Genomic DNA, 16,896 nt, shown 5'->3' on the forward strand with positions numbered 1-16,896 from the left:
CAGACTTACCTGGGCTTCCCCCTATCCTGTGCCCTCCCACCTTGCCAAGCTGTGTCCTCCCTTCCTGCTGTGAGGGGGGGTAGGTTTCATCGCGGCCGGGGTGGGAAGGAAATGGATCGGCGTGTTCTGCTCTGCTGCCTAACAGGAGGGATGGGTGGGAACAGCAGGGGGTGTGTTTAAACGGAACAATGAAGCATGCACACAGCCCGGCAGCAGCCCTGTTTTCCTCCATGGAACCGTGGAGGGCTTTTTCTCGCTTGCTCAACTAACGCTGCCCCCGAGCCCTCCCATGTTGATGTACTGGAAGGTCTCCCTGCCATGCTCATGATGGGGGGGGGGTTTCTCTGTAACAGGAAGATGGGAAGGGAAGGGATTGACACATTCCGCACTGCTGCCTGACAGCTGGGATGGGTGGGGACAGTGGTCTGTTTAAAGCAGTGGTTCCCAACCTGTGGTTGGTGGACCCTAAGAAGTGGTCTGTGAGGACTCAGGAAGATCATTTCCAGTGTCCTACCAAGCGAGCACTCTCCTACAGACCACTGAAGTATCAGTTCAGCTGTGGTGGTCTGCTCTCCACCCTCTCTGGTGGTCGGTGGACTCTCCCAGAGGGTAGAGAATGGACCACCCACAGCCACTGCCGGCACTTTCACTGTCTTGCCAAATGCTCCCCCATTGACTACCAAATATAAATACCAAATACAATATAATTGTATTTTTTGGGTGCAGGGGAGTGAGGGTTGCATGTGGTCCACAATGTTTCTGATTTTTGCCTCAGTGGTCCATAGGCTCCTAAAGGTTGGGAACCACTGATTTAAACGGAACAATGAAACACACAAACAGCCTGGCAGCTGCCATTTTCTTTCACAGAGCCGTGACAGACTTTTTAAAGGGAATGAATCAAGACTCTTTTTGAGTTGTGAAAACACTCCAGGCGACTCAGAAAGTCCACTAGTTATGACTCATTTTAGAGTCACATTGTGGGGGTGGAGACTCGTGATTCGACTTGAATCAAGCTGTGCCTGACTTGTCCATCCCTGGTATTAGTCACAGAGGAAAGCCATTGGAAATGTAATGTGGTCCCTCCTCCAAAACCTCATACACCCATGGTCAAGAGAGGGATTTTGAGCTGGATGGAGGAAAACCAGCACATAAACATATGTAAGAAACAAAGCAGTACACCTGGGGCAATTGAGGAGCTACTAATCATACAAAAAGCTGATTGGTCAGGTGGCCTGATGACATAATTCACAGCAATCAGTGAGACCGTCACTAAGTGACACTTTTCATGCTGCTAAGGCCAGTGACTCACTTGAGGCTCTGTTTGATCTCTGGAATAGGGAGATGCCCGGGGCTGTGGATGAGATTATGCCAGCCAGCAGAGACAAAGTGGTTCCTTGATTTACCAAGGAGCTGAGAATGGAGGCAGGCTGTGCAGCATGGCCTTTCCCTGTTTGAAGAGACACTTGGCCAACAGTCTGAGGCAAAGAGGCAAAGAAGGAAGGCCCATAGCCAGGGAGACAGACTAGGGACAGACTGCACTTGCTCCCGGTGTGGAAGGGATTGCCACTCCCGAATCGGCCTTTTCAGCCACACTAGATGCTGTTCCAGAACCACCATTCAGAGCATGATACCATAGTCTTTCGAGACTGAAGGTTGCCAACAATGAGAATGATGAAGCAGCAGGGTAGATGTCTAGAGCAGGGGTGCTCAAACTTTCAGCTTTAGGGTGCTGGACCTTTAACAAGTGTATAGAAGAGAGAATTTCAGCAGGTGTAGCTTGTCATCTGTGGGATGACAAGTTGCACCTGCTGCAATTCTCTCTTCTATACACTTGTTAAAGGTCCAGCATCCCTAAAGTTGAAAGTTTGAGCACCCCTGGTCTAGAGCAATGGTGGTGGAAGACCCGTGAAAGGTCTGACTGGACACAGGCTAGGGTTCATTACAGAGCCTATTCTGTGGCAATGATTGCAGTGAAGCAATTTTTCTTCTCTGCCACCATCACATCCGCACATAGTCAGCTGGAACTGAAAGTTCCATGTTGTGCAGGGTCTTCTCCATCAGATCCCACCGGTTGACTGGGAGGAACACATGGATGTCCACTGTGACATGTTAGCCAGGCACTTTGTGGATAAAATCATTTGGATTCACCACAACTTGGACTCCACATTGACAATGTCTTGTGATGTCCCCATGGAATCTGTCAGCCCTGATTTGTGGGATTCTTTTCAGCTTGTGTAACCTGAAGATGTCGACAGGATTCGTTGGAGTGTGAGGCCATCTGCTTGCCCGCTAGATTCATGCCCTGCATGGCTGATTAGATTTCCCCAGGGGGAATTGGCTGAATGGACAGAGAGGGTAATAAATTCATTTTTGAGGGAGGGAGTGCTGCCAATGGCATTAAAGCTGGCAGTAGTTTGCCCCCTCCTTAAAAAGCTGTCTCTGTATTCCATTGTATTGGATAGTTATCGGCCAGTCTTGAACGTCCCATTTCTGGGCAAAGTGGTTGAGCATCTCAGTTCCAGAGGGTCCTGGATGAAGAGGATTATCTGGATCCCTTTCAACCTGGCTTCAGATCAGGTTTCGGAATGGAAACTGCCTCGGTTGCCTTGGTGGATGACCAATGCTGAGGGCTGGATGGAGGGAGTGCATCCTTGCTGGTCCTTCTGGACCTTTCAGAGGCTTTTGATACAATCAGCCATGATGTCCTTCTGAGTCGGTTGGCCGAGTTGGGGATTGGGGGCACCATTTTGTGGTGGTTCCACCCCTTCTTGACTGACAGATCCCAGATGGTGGTACTGAGGACTCCTGCTCAACACCTTGGCCCTTGGGGTGTGAGCTGCCACAGGGTTCCATACTGACCACTATGTTGTTTAATATCTATATGAAACTGCTGGAAGAGGTCATCCGAGGATTTGGAGTTGGGTGCCATCAATATGCTGATGACATTCAGTTTAATCTTTCCTCTCCACCAGATACCAGGGTGGTCATCGTTCTGGATTAGTTGGGATCTGGATGAGGGCCAACTGAAATAAAATCTGTATAAGACTGAGGTCCTCTTGGTGCAGAAAAACACAATGTGGGTGCTGGATTATCGCCCTGCTCTGAATGGAGTTGCACTGAAGAGCAGGTTTGCAGCTTGGGGGTTATCTTGGACTCACAGCTGCTCTTGGATGCCCAGATGTCAACTGTGGCCAGGAGTGCTTTTGCCCAGCTTTGGCTGCTGCGTCAGCTACGGCCGTACCTGCCTCAATTGGATTTAGCCAAGGTGGCCCATGCCATGGTGACATCAAGATTAGATTATTGCAATGTGCTCCAAGTGGGCTTCCTTTGAAGATGGTCCTGCCGGAAGTTGCAGCTAGTGCAGAATGCTGTGGCTCATGTGATTGCTGGGGTCGGCGGTTTGACTCTGTCACATTAAGAACATAAGAACAGCTCCAATGGATCAGGCCATAGGCCCATCTAGTCCAGCTTCCTGTATCTCACAGCGGCCCACCAAATGCCCCAAGGAGCAACCAGATAACAAGAGACCTGCATCCTGGTGCCCTCCCTTGCATCTGGCCTTCTGACATAACCCATTTCTAAAATCAGGAGGTTGCGCATACACATCATGACTTGTACTCCGTAATGGATTTTTTCTCCAGAAACTTGTCCAATCCCCTTTTAAAGGCGTCCAGGCCAGTCACCATCACCACATCCTGTGGCAAAGAGTTCCACAGACCAACCACACGCTGAGTAAAGAAATATTTTCTTTTGTCTGTCCTAACTCTCCCAGCACTCAATTTTAGTGGATGTCCCCTGGTTCTGGTGTTATGTGAGAGTGTAAAGAGCATCTCCCTATCCACTCTGTCCCCCGGGTCACACTGCTGCTCCGGCAGCTGCACTGGCTGCCACTTCTTTTCGGGGCTGAATTCAAGGTGCTGGTTTTGACCTTTAAAGCTCTTTACAGCTTGGGACCAGCATATTTGAGCAGCCTGTTCTCTTCGGTCACTAGAGAGGGCCCTGTTGGTTGTGCCGCCATCAAGAGAGCTTAGGGGAATGGCGGCCAGAAATAGGGCCTTCTTTGTGCTGGTGCCTGTATTGTGGAATTCCTTCCCTTTTGACTTGAGAACAGCTTCTTCGTTGTTAACCTAACAGTGAGATCTGAAGACTTTCTTATTCTGGAAAGACTTTTTTTTTAATGCTTCTTTTTTAAAGTAATTCTGTTAATCTGCTGGTTTTATTGCTGCTGGTTTTATTGTTTTTATTCTCTATTTTATAGCTTTTAAAGTATATTTTATGTATTTTGCTGTTAGCCACCATGGGCGCCCTTCGGGGAGAAAGGCAGAATATAAATCCAATAAACAAATAACAATAAATAAGTGTAAGGTGTTCACAGGATTCTGGCATGCACTTTCAAAACAGCTGACTTTGGCCACATGGTCCACTGAATGCTGACTACACACGTATAGAACCTAAGTTGAAACAGATTGTCTATGTGAAATGGTACTTCATATACCTGAGAACTTGGACAAATTCATGTATGAAACTAGGTTATTAGGAAGTTTAGCAAAATCACTGCTATAAATCACAATCACATTGAGAACTATATACTTGGACACAAGGAGTATTCAATAGGGTTCACTTTCAGAGAGTGTGCATAGGATTGCAGTTATTTCTCAAAGATTTAGACGGCCCTTTCTCCAATTAGCTCAGGGTGGTGTACATGGTTCCTTCCCTCCTTTTTGTCTTCACAGCAGTCCTGTGGGGTAGGTTAGGCTAAGAGATAATGACTGTCCCCAGGTCACCCAAGAAGTTTCATGGCTGAGTGGGGATGTTCCAGGTCTAAGTTCAACATCAGAACATGACAACATCCTGGTAAAGTCTACTTAAAAGTCAGTCCCACTAAATTCAATACAACTTACTGTCAGGCAAGGGTGTATAGGATTCCAACCTGTTACAAATATTGAGAAATAAAACTGTCCTTAAAATGGGTACCCAATTTATTAATACATTTTCTGCAGGCGTTTCACAGTTGTCTATGTGTATACATCAGTAAAGCACCACAAAAGCATTGGATGTGTTAGAAGTAAACATTTTGTTTCCAAGGAACCAATATCTCATCTCTGTTCAGTTAAGTATATTTCAGCTACTTTTCTGTCTGAGGGTACAACTTGAGCTTTCGAGAGCCATATCTTACCTACCCTCTTTCTTGTTGCTAGAAGTAACTTAACTGAACCTAACTTACAAGTCAGAAATAGTTAGTTCTTCTGGAACAGTCTCTTTCCAAATAATCATTTGAAGTCAACTCAGCGTATAAGAGACCACTGGGTAAATTTATAACTTGGTTTTCTTATAAATTGCACTGCAGATTTTGGAGTTTTGTACTCATACAAATGCAGTCTGGAGATTCTGCTACAGCTCTAAGTCAAATAAATGTGCCCCTAGGCCCATCTCAAACCTGGAACTCTGCCCACAAATAAAAACATTAGATAACCAAAATTATCCACCTGGGAAACATATGCAAACAGATAGATTCTTCCTTTTATTTCACTCCAAAGATTACAAAAACTTTGGATGATTTGTGAAAAGGCATGCTTTTGTCTAGATCCATTTGACAATGGAAGACAGCTGCTCCAGTAAAAACCAACAATCTGATGTAGAAACAAAGTGAAAAATAGATCTGCAAAGCCTCCCTACTCTACAGAAGAATTACATTAACCTACATCCACATCACATTTGCCAACTACAGATTGACCCACATTATGCAAACTATACATACATCCTTTTAATTCTATTGTATTTTTATATGCGTTTTGATACCATTATCATTATTTGAAAGTGCTTGAGGGCCAGCTTTGCACAGTCCTTTTCACCTCTAACAGAGAAGTCTAAGATCCAACTCACATCTTATTAGATCAGACTGATAAAGAACGCAGGTTAAGCCAGCAAAAACTCAAGGAATGTTGCAACAATTTCTTATATGGACACAGAAATTGGAAGTCCCTTTTCACTCCAGTCTTTTCTTATACTGATCACTAACAAGCCTTCTAACATCAGTAGTTTATGCTATAAGGTTAATGGTTCCCAAGCTGTGAGTTGGGACCTGATTTTTTGTGGGTGATGGGTGATGGAAAGCTCAGATAACTAATTGCCTCAAGCCCTGAGGCTGTTCAAAAATCAGATACTGTAGCTGCTAATTACCCTGCAAAGAGCTGAGCTCCTGCAGTTTGCAAGCATGTGTAAATATAGGGAGATAAATGCTTGAGGGTCTTTTTCTGGTTATTATTACTTATAAATAAATAAAATGTTTCTAAAATATTTCTTTCTAGATCTTTTTAAAAGGCTGATAAACCTGGGTGGGCCCCAATCAGTGGCATCACTAGGATTCACGTCACCGGGTGCAGGAGGCCTGCGCATCACCCCATGCAGCGGGCAGGGCAACACGCCATGTGGTGGGCATGGTGATGTATCATCGGCCTGCTTCCACTGGTTTTTTGGCTGTACCTTTTGACAGAACACAGATATCTCAATGTGGTTTGTTTCACTGCATTCTGCATGATATTATGCATTGATTGATATATAACATGACGGTATTATTCCTCCAACCTCTGATTTTAGTGATTTTGAAAACTTGTAGAGACACACACACAAACACACACACACCCCGTGTCAGCTTACTAACACCTTATTGCAGCAGTTCTCAAACATTTAGCACCGGGACCCACTTTTTAGAATGACAATCTGTCCAGGACCCATTGGAAGTGATGTCATGGCCAGAAGTGACATCATAAAATAAATAATTATAAATAATTAAATTAAAATAAAAGAAATAATTAAATAAGGGGGAGCCAGTCCTGTTCCATCAAGTGAATTTTCTTTGTAGTCTGCCTGCAATAACACCCCCCCCAAAAGAATTAGTGAGATTTTCAGCCCTCCCCAGTACCCACTTTAAAGTTCTTCTATTTCAAGCATATCAAGATAAAGACCCATCTGGCTTTACAAGTGCAAAACAGAAAACACTCCCCTTACCAGTTGAAGGCTTTTTTTTTAGTGGGGGGGGGCTGCCTTCTGCAGCATTTGTTGCTCTCCAGTTCCATCGGATCGGGACCATTCTGGTGTCCTCACATTCCCCTTTGCCTGGCCTGATCACAAGCCAAGGCACGTCTGCCTACTCACAAGTAAACTCGACCATGTGGCTTAGTTTCGCTTTCCATAGGGCTCAATACATTTGCAGCTGGGAGGGAGGGATCTCCTCCTTGGGTGTTTTCGGGGGGCTGCATTAATTGGATAGGGACCATTTTGGTGTCGTTGGCTTCAGCCTGCCCTTTCCATCAGACTAAGGCAAGTTCGCCTACTCGCGAGTATGTGTATATATATATATATATATATATATATATATATATATATATATATATATATATATATATATTTTTGTATTGGCAACCTTCAGTCTCGAAAGACTATGGTATCGCGCTCTGAAAGGTGGTTCTCGCACAGCGTCTAGTGTGGCTGAAAAGGCCAATCCGGGAGTGACAATCCCTTCCACACTGGGAGCAAGTGCAGTCTGTCCCTGGTCTGTCTCCCTGGCTATGGGCCTTCCTTCTTTGCCTCTTTGCCTCAGACTGTTGGCAAAGTGTCTCTTCAAACTGGGAAAGGCCATGCTGCACAGCCTGCCCCCAAGCGGGCCGCTCAGAGGCCAGGGTTTCCCACTTGTTGAGGTCCATTCCTAAGGCCTTCAGATCCCTCTTGCAGGTGTCCTTGTATCGCAGCTGTGGTCTACCTGTAGGGCGCTTTCCTTGCACAAGTTCTCCATAGAGGAGATCCTTTGGGATGTGATATGGCTCTGTTTCACTTTCCATAGGGCTCCATGCATTTTTTCTTTCTGGTTTTTTGGCCATAACTTTTGAAGGAAAGGAGCTATTTCATGCCTGTTTTTTGCATTGCATTCTGTTGGAAATTCCGCATCCAATGGTGTATGGCATGATGGGGTTGCTCCTAAAAACCATGGTTTTACTGCATCATCCCCCAGTGCGCTTCACCCCCCATGCACGTCACCCGGTGCAGCCCTCACCCTCACACCCCCCTAGCGATGCCACTGGCCCCAGTAGACTGTCATTTTAAAAAGTGGGTCCTGGTGCTCAAAAGTTTAGAAACCACTGCTGTAGGTAGTTTTAATAAGGCCTGAACCAGCTGTAGTAGAATGATGAATGCAATTGCTCATTATTTCCCTGGAACACTTGCTGTTGGGTCCCAAGTGTTTCATTGTGTCTTACTTCTTGCTCAACAATTATGAGGTTGTTGGGCAACTTCGTAAACACAAATGGAATTTAGCTCCAACCATATGTCAATGATTCTGCCTCTCCTTTTAAGCTGCCTCTTTAATTTGGTCTAAATCCGAAGGACTTGGTGCTTACTTACTATTTGTGATTGAAAACTAGGTACTGATGAGTTGCTTTGTGTTAAATTTATAGGGAGTAAACAATTCACAGAAAAATATTGTAACCTGGAAGAGGATTTCATCTCTTAACAAGATTCATTGTCCCTATGTAATGTAGGTTTTATGGTCTTGAAATGCTCTAGCATCCAACATTATGCCTGAATCAGGTTTCAGCACTTGCTAAATCTACCTATCGAAAGGCTGTAACCTCTTGTCAGATTCTGATTTTGCAGCCATAATTCATCGAGTCATAAACCAGAAGCTAGACTGCTTGAAAAGGGTTATCATGTTTCCCTTGATGACTGATGAGGTAGGAAGATAGCTGGGGACAATTTATACACATCCTCCGGTATCTCCACTGGCCCCTTGAGGACTTCCGTTTGAATAATTCTTCTGACCTATAAAGTTCTACCTGATTTGGGACCAATATTGGGAACTCAGTGGGGCTTACTTCAAAGTAGGCATGCATAGGATTGTGCTGTTACACTGCAATCCTGCATACACATTCCTGAGAGTAAGTCCCTTTAAATTCAATTAGACTAGACCAGCAGTTCTCAAACTCACATGTAGAGTTTGAGCCACAATAAGTCTTTGCAAGGGTAGAGGGATGGCGGTGACATGATTCCCAGGATCGCGCCACCACCCGGGACAATGAGGCTTTTTGAAACTTATCATCTGCCTATGCCAGCTTCCTGGGGGTATGGGGAGTCCTACAGAGCCCTCTGCAGGGTTCTCTGTGCCTGTGATCGTGACCCACTTCCAGTTTCATGATCACAACCTTGAAGTGAGTTGCAATCAAATTTTTTTTAAGTTCTGAGGGGCAGGGAGCCATGCAGAGGGCCCACAGAGCTCCCTATACCCCTAAGAAGCCAGTGCAGACAGAGTAAATTTTTAAAAAGCCTTCTGTTCCCAGCAGTGGCATACTCCTGGAGATTGAGTTGCTGCTATCTCCCCACCCTACGTCTTAAGGGGGCAGAGACAGTGCTTCTTGGGTGGCCGGCTTGTTTGAGAACCACTGAACGACAGACTAAATATACAGAGGATAAGAACATAAGAACAGCCCCACTGGATCAGGCCATAGGCCCATCTAGTCCAGCTTCCTGTATCTCACAGCAGCCCACCAAATGCCCCAGGGAGCACATCAGATAACAAGGGACCTCATCCTGGTGCCCTCCCTTGCATCTGGCATTCTGACATAGCCCATTTCTAAAATCAGGAGGTTGCACATACACATCATGGCTTGTAACCCACAATGGATTTTTCCTCCAGAAACTTTTAAATGCGTCCAGGCCAGATGCCATCACCACATCCTGTGGCAAGGAGTTCCACATACCAACCACATACTGAGTAAAGAAATATTTTCTTTTGTCTGTTCTAACTCTCCCAACACTCAATTTTAGTGGATGTCCCCTGGTTCTGGTGTTATGTGAGAGTGTAAAGAGCATCTCTCGATCCACTCTGTCCATCCCCTGCATAATTTTGTATGTCTCAATCATGTCCCCCCTCAGTCGTCTCTTTTCTAGGCTGAAGAGGCCCAAACGCTGTAGCCTTTCCTCATAAGGAAGGTGCCCCAGCCCAGTAATCATCTTAGTTGCTCTCTTTTGCACCTTTTCCATTTCCACTTTGTCTTTTTTGAGATGCGGCGACCAGAACTGGACGCAATACTCCAGGTGTGGCTTTACCATCAATTTGTACAACGGCATTATAATATTAGCCGTTTTGTTCTCAATATCTATTCTAATGATCCTAAGCATAGAATTGGCCTTCTTCACTGCCGCCGCACATTGGGTCGACACTTATTAAAGGTATGCACCACTTAACAACTGGGATATGTTCTCCAATTCCTATTGTTATGACTAGGTCGTTAAGTGAACATTCAGCCCAATCTAGTGCCTTTATTGTGTAAACAGACACTCCCTGCCAAACACTAGCTGGCAGCACAGGCTACTGGAGACAGATTGCCTCTTCCTTGCACTAAGAGCTGCTTTGTTGTGTAAACAGACTCTGCTGCAGGTTATGGGAAAACAGACTGCCTCATTAGGAGCCTCTTTGTAGTGCTTTGACAACCATCATATATGCAATCTGTTCATAACCTTCTGCTTAAGCGTCACATGCCTGTAGTTGGTTAAGAGGGTTGTACACAAACTTTTATTTTCCTCTTCTTCTGACTCACAGAGGTATAAACACCGAACCAAGAAAACAACCACCATAGTGCCAGAAACTCAGGGAAAATGGAAAGAGAAAGACACCCATAGTTCAGGAAGAAAAAAATATTTCAGAATAGACAGAATAATACTCAGAATTGGTTTCCACAGGGATGTCCTAAATGTGGGCCTCCTTTGATCCCAGAAATGCACACCTTCGCATCACAAAAGACACACTGATCCCGCGAAAAAAACCGCTCTACATTTAGCAAGATAACCAATGAGATTACTTATGACAGCTACTGTTCTGAAGAGACTAGTCCAGAATTTAATACTTCTAACACTTAGAAATCTTATGAGTATAGCCACTTGGTCAGCTTATACTCATTCTTTATCTTCCTAGGTTCTCCGATACTGCATAATTGTAAAAAGCAGTCATATATTTTTCTCCAAGACAGCTCAGCATCTTATGCTATATTCCCCATGTATGTGATCATTCTGACTACAAAATACTCATTTTCCTTGTTTTTAGTCCTTTTTTGAGTATCTGAACCATTGATGTCTGATAGCCATCTTGTGATTCACAAAAATTCCCTAGTAATCCCAACATAACGTCATTACAGTTGTTGAAATTGGTTTGAGCTAGTTGTTAGTTTGGGATCAGTAAATTATTATGTGCCAAAAAAAGAAAAATGCTTACAGTACAATCCTATGTATGTTAATCAGAAACCAGCCCCACTGTGACCAATGGAGCTTTCTCCCAGGTAACTGTGCATAGGGGATTGCTCTATTAATAAAATTTAATTATAGAAAACAGACAAACACATGAATAGTTAGTCTACCACTAACCATTAAGTATTTCCAAACACTGCAATTTACTTAAGTATTTTCCAGGAAAATGCTGTTGTACCTTTAGCTCTGTTGGCAATTTACCATTGCCAGTTTATATTGATGAGATATTCTTTTTCAATATAAACTACTTCAGAAAAGCTATTCTCTCAGTTGGAAGAAGAGTGACTAGTAAGCTCATAGAAAAAGTCAAACAAATAAAAAAAAAACCTGAAAGCAAATTAGGGATGCAGGATGCAAAATAGATGCAAGTAGCTGGAGGAAATTATGTCTGTGAACTAAAAGATGAAGTGGGTCTGATAAGTGAGTGGTGTGAGAGAATAAGATACCAAAGGTACTGACCTGGAAGTCAAGCTGGTTGTAGCAGGGGTGAAAGCAGCAGTTTGGAAAGTAAACACAAAAGGAGGGAGATAGCAAGAGAATAAAGGGAGGAAAAACATTAGTTTTTCAACATAAAAGTGAGCAGATGTTATATCAGCAATCTATTTTTAAAAGGAAAAGCAGCAAATACCATTAGTGTACAGTGTTTCTTTAATGAGTGATGAGCAAAGCAATTGCTTAACAGCAAGTAACCTTATTGCATATGCACTATGAAAAAGCTGTCTTTGAATACATGTACACCCTTATTGTATGCACATTCAAGTGGAACACAAGCATGTTGGTAGTGGTTGCTTAGGCATATGTTTGGCAGGAAGCATTCATGGGCTTTTATAATAAAAAAAATGCATTGTTTTTACCAACATGGGGTTGGGGATGACTCATATATGGCAAGTCATCTTTCCCCATGGGAAAAAAGGAAGCTAAATGGCTTGGCTACATGTTCAAAGAGCTTTATGTCAGAGATTCTCAAGTACTGATCACTAACACTGATCAAAGACATTACTTTTTCCCATGGAAATATAGCTTTCCAAATCTGAGAGCAATCTTTTTCCGTCCCAAGAATCAGGCTAATACTTCATCACTGAGAATATCCAGATGCTTGATAAATCTTATTTTGTACCAAAAAAGCATAATAACAAGTCCTTTCAATTAGCCAAAACGCACACACACCCATGCGCATGCACACACATCAAATGCCAAACTAAAATAGACCCCAGAGTCATCACAGGTGCACATTCCGGCACCATTTTGCAAAAGGTGTTTAAAAGAAAATGTAAAAAACCTCTCAAATAGCTTCACAACTTTGGATAAGTTGGTTTCTTTTTTTCCTCATCTCTCTCATCTTTATTCTCATCTCACAGGCATTTTAGTTGAAGTCGGCCCCCCCATCACACTTACTAAAACATGGTTGTGAAGGGCACATATTGAAACCATGAAAGTGTAAAAATGTACCCATGCAATGAAATTGTAAACTAAAATCCACACTGAAGTATTTTGAGAGCAATTTACGTTCACAGGGTATTCTGCTTTAGAGAAACATAGTCCTTCCCCCCTTCTTGTAAATACCTGATTCCATACAACCCTTGAAACACAAATTCTGGTGACCATTTTCTTGCCTGTTGATTGGGTACGTATTTCAGGTTCAGCCTCCTGACTCTGTTTCAGGTTAGTTAATACATAGAAGTGAAGTATGTTTCTTGCTAAACCTCTCTGATTTATTTACACTTTGAAAAAACAACTAAACTAAAAAGCAGGAAAAGATTATTGTATCAGATGTACAGAACTTTTCGTTTACAAGATACTAGCAGCTTGGCCACATGAAAATTAGAGGAAGAAAGTATGCACAAGCATACAATTGCACGTGGGCACACATGGTTGCTGGAGAGATGTTTTCTTTCTTAAAGCAGTTTCTGTGAGGGAGGGATCCCAGCAGGACACTTGCATACAAAGAAAGATGAGAAAGGTGGTGAAGTCAGCTTCATAAATCTTCTCTTTATCTTTCCTTCTCATTATGAGCAAATAAGATTAGGGCAATAGGGGCTTCAGTTTCAGCTCCCCTTTGGAGCCAAACGTTTCTGAGCCTGGCCGTAAGCAGCACCTTTCTTTGACAACAAAAGGAAATTTCTGACATAAGTCTCCTTACAGCCATTCACAGCTGTGTGTAAAAGAACTGAGGTCATTCACAGTGATTAGTAACTGTGCCCCTACTTCAAATGTTCTAACTGAGACTCATTAAAAAGAAATGGATCTTTCAAAAGGGGTCCACTCATGGTGTCTCTTTACCCTTCCCATGTTGTTATTAATCTTCCATTCATGTGGTTGCAAGCTAGCTGCTTTCTGTCTTCACGACAATTTAAGGCCAGCTGGAGCCATTTCAGTGAATAAAATGACAAATGCTCCAGCCTTTTCATTCTACTCTTGTGCAACACTTCAGCTAGTCTTGGTGGAAGTGCATAATTAGAAAGTGTTAAGTGTGCAGTCTTTAGCCCAGAACAGCACTTTAAAAATTCAAGATACGTTAAAGTACATGTGAAGGGAATTGCACAGGTCAACAGTGTTCTTTCACTTCTGGACTCAATTGTCAAGCAATCGCTATCTCATCCAGAATGCTCTAGAGCAGTGCTCGCCAAACCACAGCCCGTGGGCTGGATCCAGCTCAGTGCTGCATTCCTCCCCAGTGTTAGCAGTGCTTACTGTTCCACCACGCTGCTTGGAAGAAGCCCACACGATGCTGCAATGCAACACTATAGGCCAGGGGTGACGAACATAAGGCCTGTAGGCTGAATTCTGCCCCCGGAAGTAATTTATCTGGCTCTCATTATAACTGGGGTCTCTCAGAATGATAAATGAACTCTCTCTTATCTTGAAAATATGTAGAAGCTTTACATTTTCTCTTCTATTATTTGCAGCTGATGAATTCTATGTGAGAACAAATGCTTACTTCTGGCCATCATATGCTTAATGATGTCACTTTCTGCTTAATGGTCACTTCTGGCCCTCAGCAGGCAGCATGAATGCTAACCGGCCCTCTGTATGAAACAAGTTTGACACCTGTGCTCTAGGCAGTCGCGGCTACTCGGAAATGTAGGCACAAAGTCTGCTGGGACAATGGGCTACAGACTGCCTAGAGTGTCACATTAGAGCAATCAGGTGGGCTTCTTCCAAGCAGTGCGATGGAACAGTAAGAGCGAGTTCAAATGAGAACCGCTTTTTCCATGCACAGTGGTCGTGAGTTTGGTGACCTAGAGAAGTAGCTCCAGAGAGACATTGTAACCAAAAGGCAGCAACTGACAGAAGTTCAGGATGTTCAATACCCCTAAATAAAGTCAGGGTAGAGGTGATCTTTGGGCCATTGTGGCTGCTTTTAAAACAGCCAACTAGAGAGGAGGAAATTCAACCAGGCAAAGTGTATGATGCTTCACACCAAAAGATAACTGAGGATGTTGAAGCTGGAGTTTAATCATCAACTGGTACAAGAATTAGTATGCAAACAACTGTCACAAAGAGCCAGTGCCTCATGAGACAAAGACCACTACAGATGGGAAAGGACCTAATGCTGAGCTCTCTTTACTCCTTTGTAAGCATTCTCACAGCAAACAATAGATGAAACTCTAGTCTATGACTTAAGGCAGTGGTTCCCAATGTTTTTTTCATCTGCGTACCCCTTAGCAGCCCATTTCCAAAAACTGTGCCCCTCATATTAGCAAAATGTTTGTAATCAGTATAGTCTGGAGGTTTGGTCTAGAGGGTAGAGCCTCCGTCTGCCTGAAGATAACATCCACAAGGTCGCCAGTTCGAGGCCACCGGCACCGTGCGACCTTGAAGCAGCTGACAAGCTGAAGCCAAGCTATTCCATCTGCTCTGAGCGTGGGAGGATGGAGGCCAGAATGTGAAGCCAGATCGGAATGAAACACCTTGAATGTAGTGGTTCTTGAAAGAAAGAACCTTATTTGAAATTGTAAAAATCCCTATTCAATAAGGGATTTAAATAAAAGCCTGCCTATGTAAACCGCCTTGAATAAAGTCTTGAATAAAGACCAAGAAAGGCGGTATATAAATACCTGTTGTTGTTGTTGTTGTTGTTGTTGTTGTTGTTGTTGTTGTTGTTGTTGTTGTTGTTGTTGTTGTTGTTGTTGTTGTTGTTGTTGTTGTTGTTGTTGTTGCTGCTGCTGCTATTTCAAATTTATGTTTTCAACTAATGGTCCATATCTGAACATACACAAATTGATGACCAGAAAGTAGCAGTTGTGGCGTTACACAGCCAGCTAGCTGCCTTCTTTCCTGCCTTCCCAGGCCTGTAAGGCATTCTAATACAGACCTGCCTTTTTCTGCCATTACTCACTTCTTTTTTCAAGTACCCCTAAAGGTCCTGGCAAATACCCCTGGGAGTACACATACCCCAAGCTGGAAATCACTGCCTTAGGGTAAACACCTCTTCTGCTTTCTTCAAGGGCAGGCTTGGGAATCCTGGAAGGTAATGCTGTTGAAATTGTTTGAGGAGGTTAAAAAGTATTCTTCACAGGTAAGGCATCATGTTTCCAGATCATATCAGTGAAAAATTTTGAATGAAGGTCTTAAGAGTTGACTCACTGACCAGTGATGCCAAGCTACTGAGAGGTACAGTTCAGCACCTCATCATAGAAATATGTCACCCTATTTGCCCTACTCTGTATACATCTGAGATTCATTTCTCATGCAAGTGAAACAGAAATATGGTATCTAAAATATCCACTCATTAGAATTCCTGCCTTTGCTTTGTAGTCTGTGGATAGTAAATTGTTAAAATGGCTCTGTGCTCTGAATGGCTTGGAAAGTTCACATATATCACACACACATACAAAAAATCTCATGCAGGAAATCACATTCATATGCATGAAGAAAAGCATAAGCTCCTTTCATATACTGTGTCTCTCTGTATTTGATTATGCTCTTTGTATAGAATGCTCTTTGTACAGACTGCACTGTAAATGAGCAATTTTAAAAGTATCTTCAGTCAAGGCACAACATGTCCTAGTGTGCTAATTTTTCACCCAAACCAGAGGATATGAAAAAGAAAACCAGGACCCTATTCCAGAAAGTGCTACCTATCTGTCACATCCCACTAAAATCTGTTTGGGTCACTGCTGAAAGTATGCTACAAGCACATTTTTGCTATTTCAAAATATACCTAGGCTGCAAGGGGACCCACAGAATGGTATTCCACAGAAGACAATAGTACACTTAACAGAAGACAATCATTGATCAAGGAATATAGCCTTATTGGGAAGGGGTAGAGAATAGCCATGCTGCTGAACATTCCCCTTTTAAAAATCTAACTAAATAGTTGTCTTGTGCAGGAGTCACATAGCAAAAGAGCATATAGTATCCCCAAATTAAGAAAAACAAAATTCAACATGTAAAACTGAGAAGGTTCACAAAATAACAAAGGCATGGTAGGAAATTATTTTGTTTGTCAAAATATCTTGTGATAATTTGACCACTGCCATCTGCCTAATGAACAAAGGCCACTGTGATGTTGTACCCTACTTTCAGCCTGGAAGAACACCATGTTAAAGGTAAACTAACAGCCCAGGCCTATCTTAGGACTGTAGAACCTGTAGACATTAC

The 16,896-nt window shown here is 43.2% G+C and overlaps 1 protein-coding gene across 1 annotated transcript in view; it reads right to left on the minus strand.

Moving 5' to 3' along the window:
• The window catches only part of ERC2 (ELKS/RAB6-interacting/CAST family member 2), a 501,410-nt gene that overhangs the window by 187,712 nt on the left and 296,802 nt on the right, over positions 1-16,896 (minus strand). The window contains exon 15 of the mRNA XM_066612969.1: positions 11,752-11,763. Coding sequence (XP_066469066.1) covers positions 11,752-11,763 — 12 coding nt within the window. The remainder of the gene's footprint in view (positions 1-11,751; positions 11,764-16,896) is intronic.

This window comes from Tiliqua scincoides, chromosome 2, assembly GCF_035046505.1.
Source record: "Tiliqua scincoides isolate rTilSci1 chromosome 2, rTilSci1.hap2, whole genome shotgun sequence".
Taxonomy (NCBI): Eukaryota; Metazoa; Chordata; class Lepidosauria; order Squamata; family Scincidae; genus Tiliqua; species Tiliqua scincoides.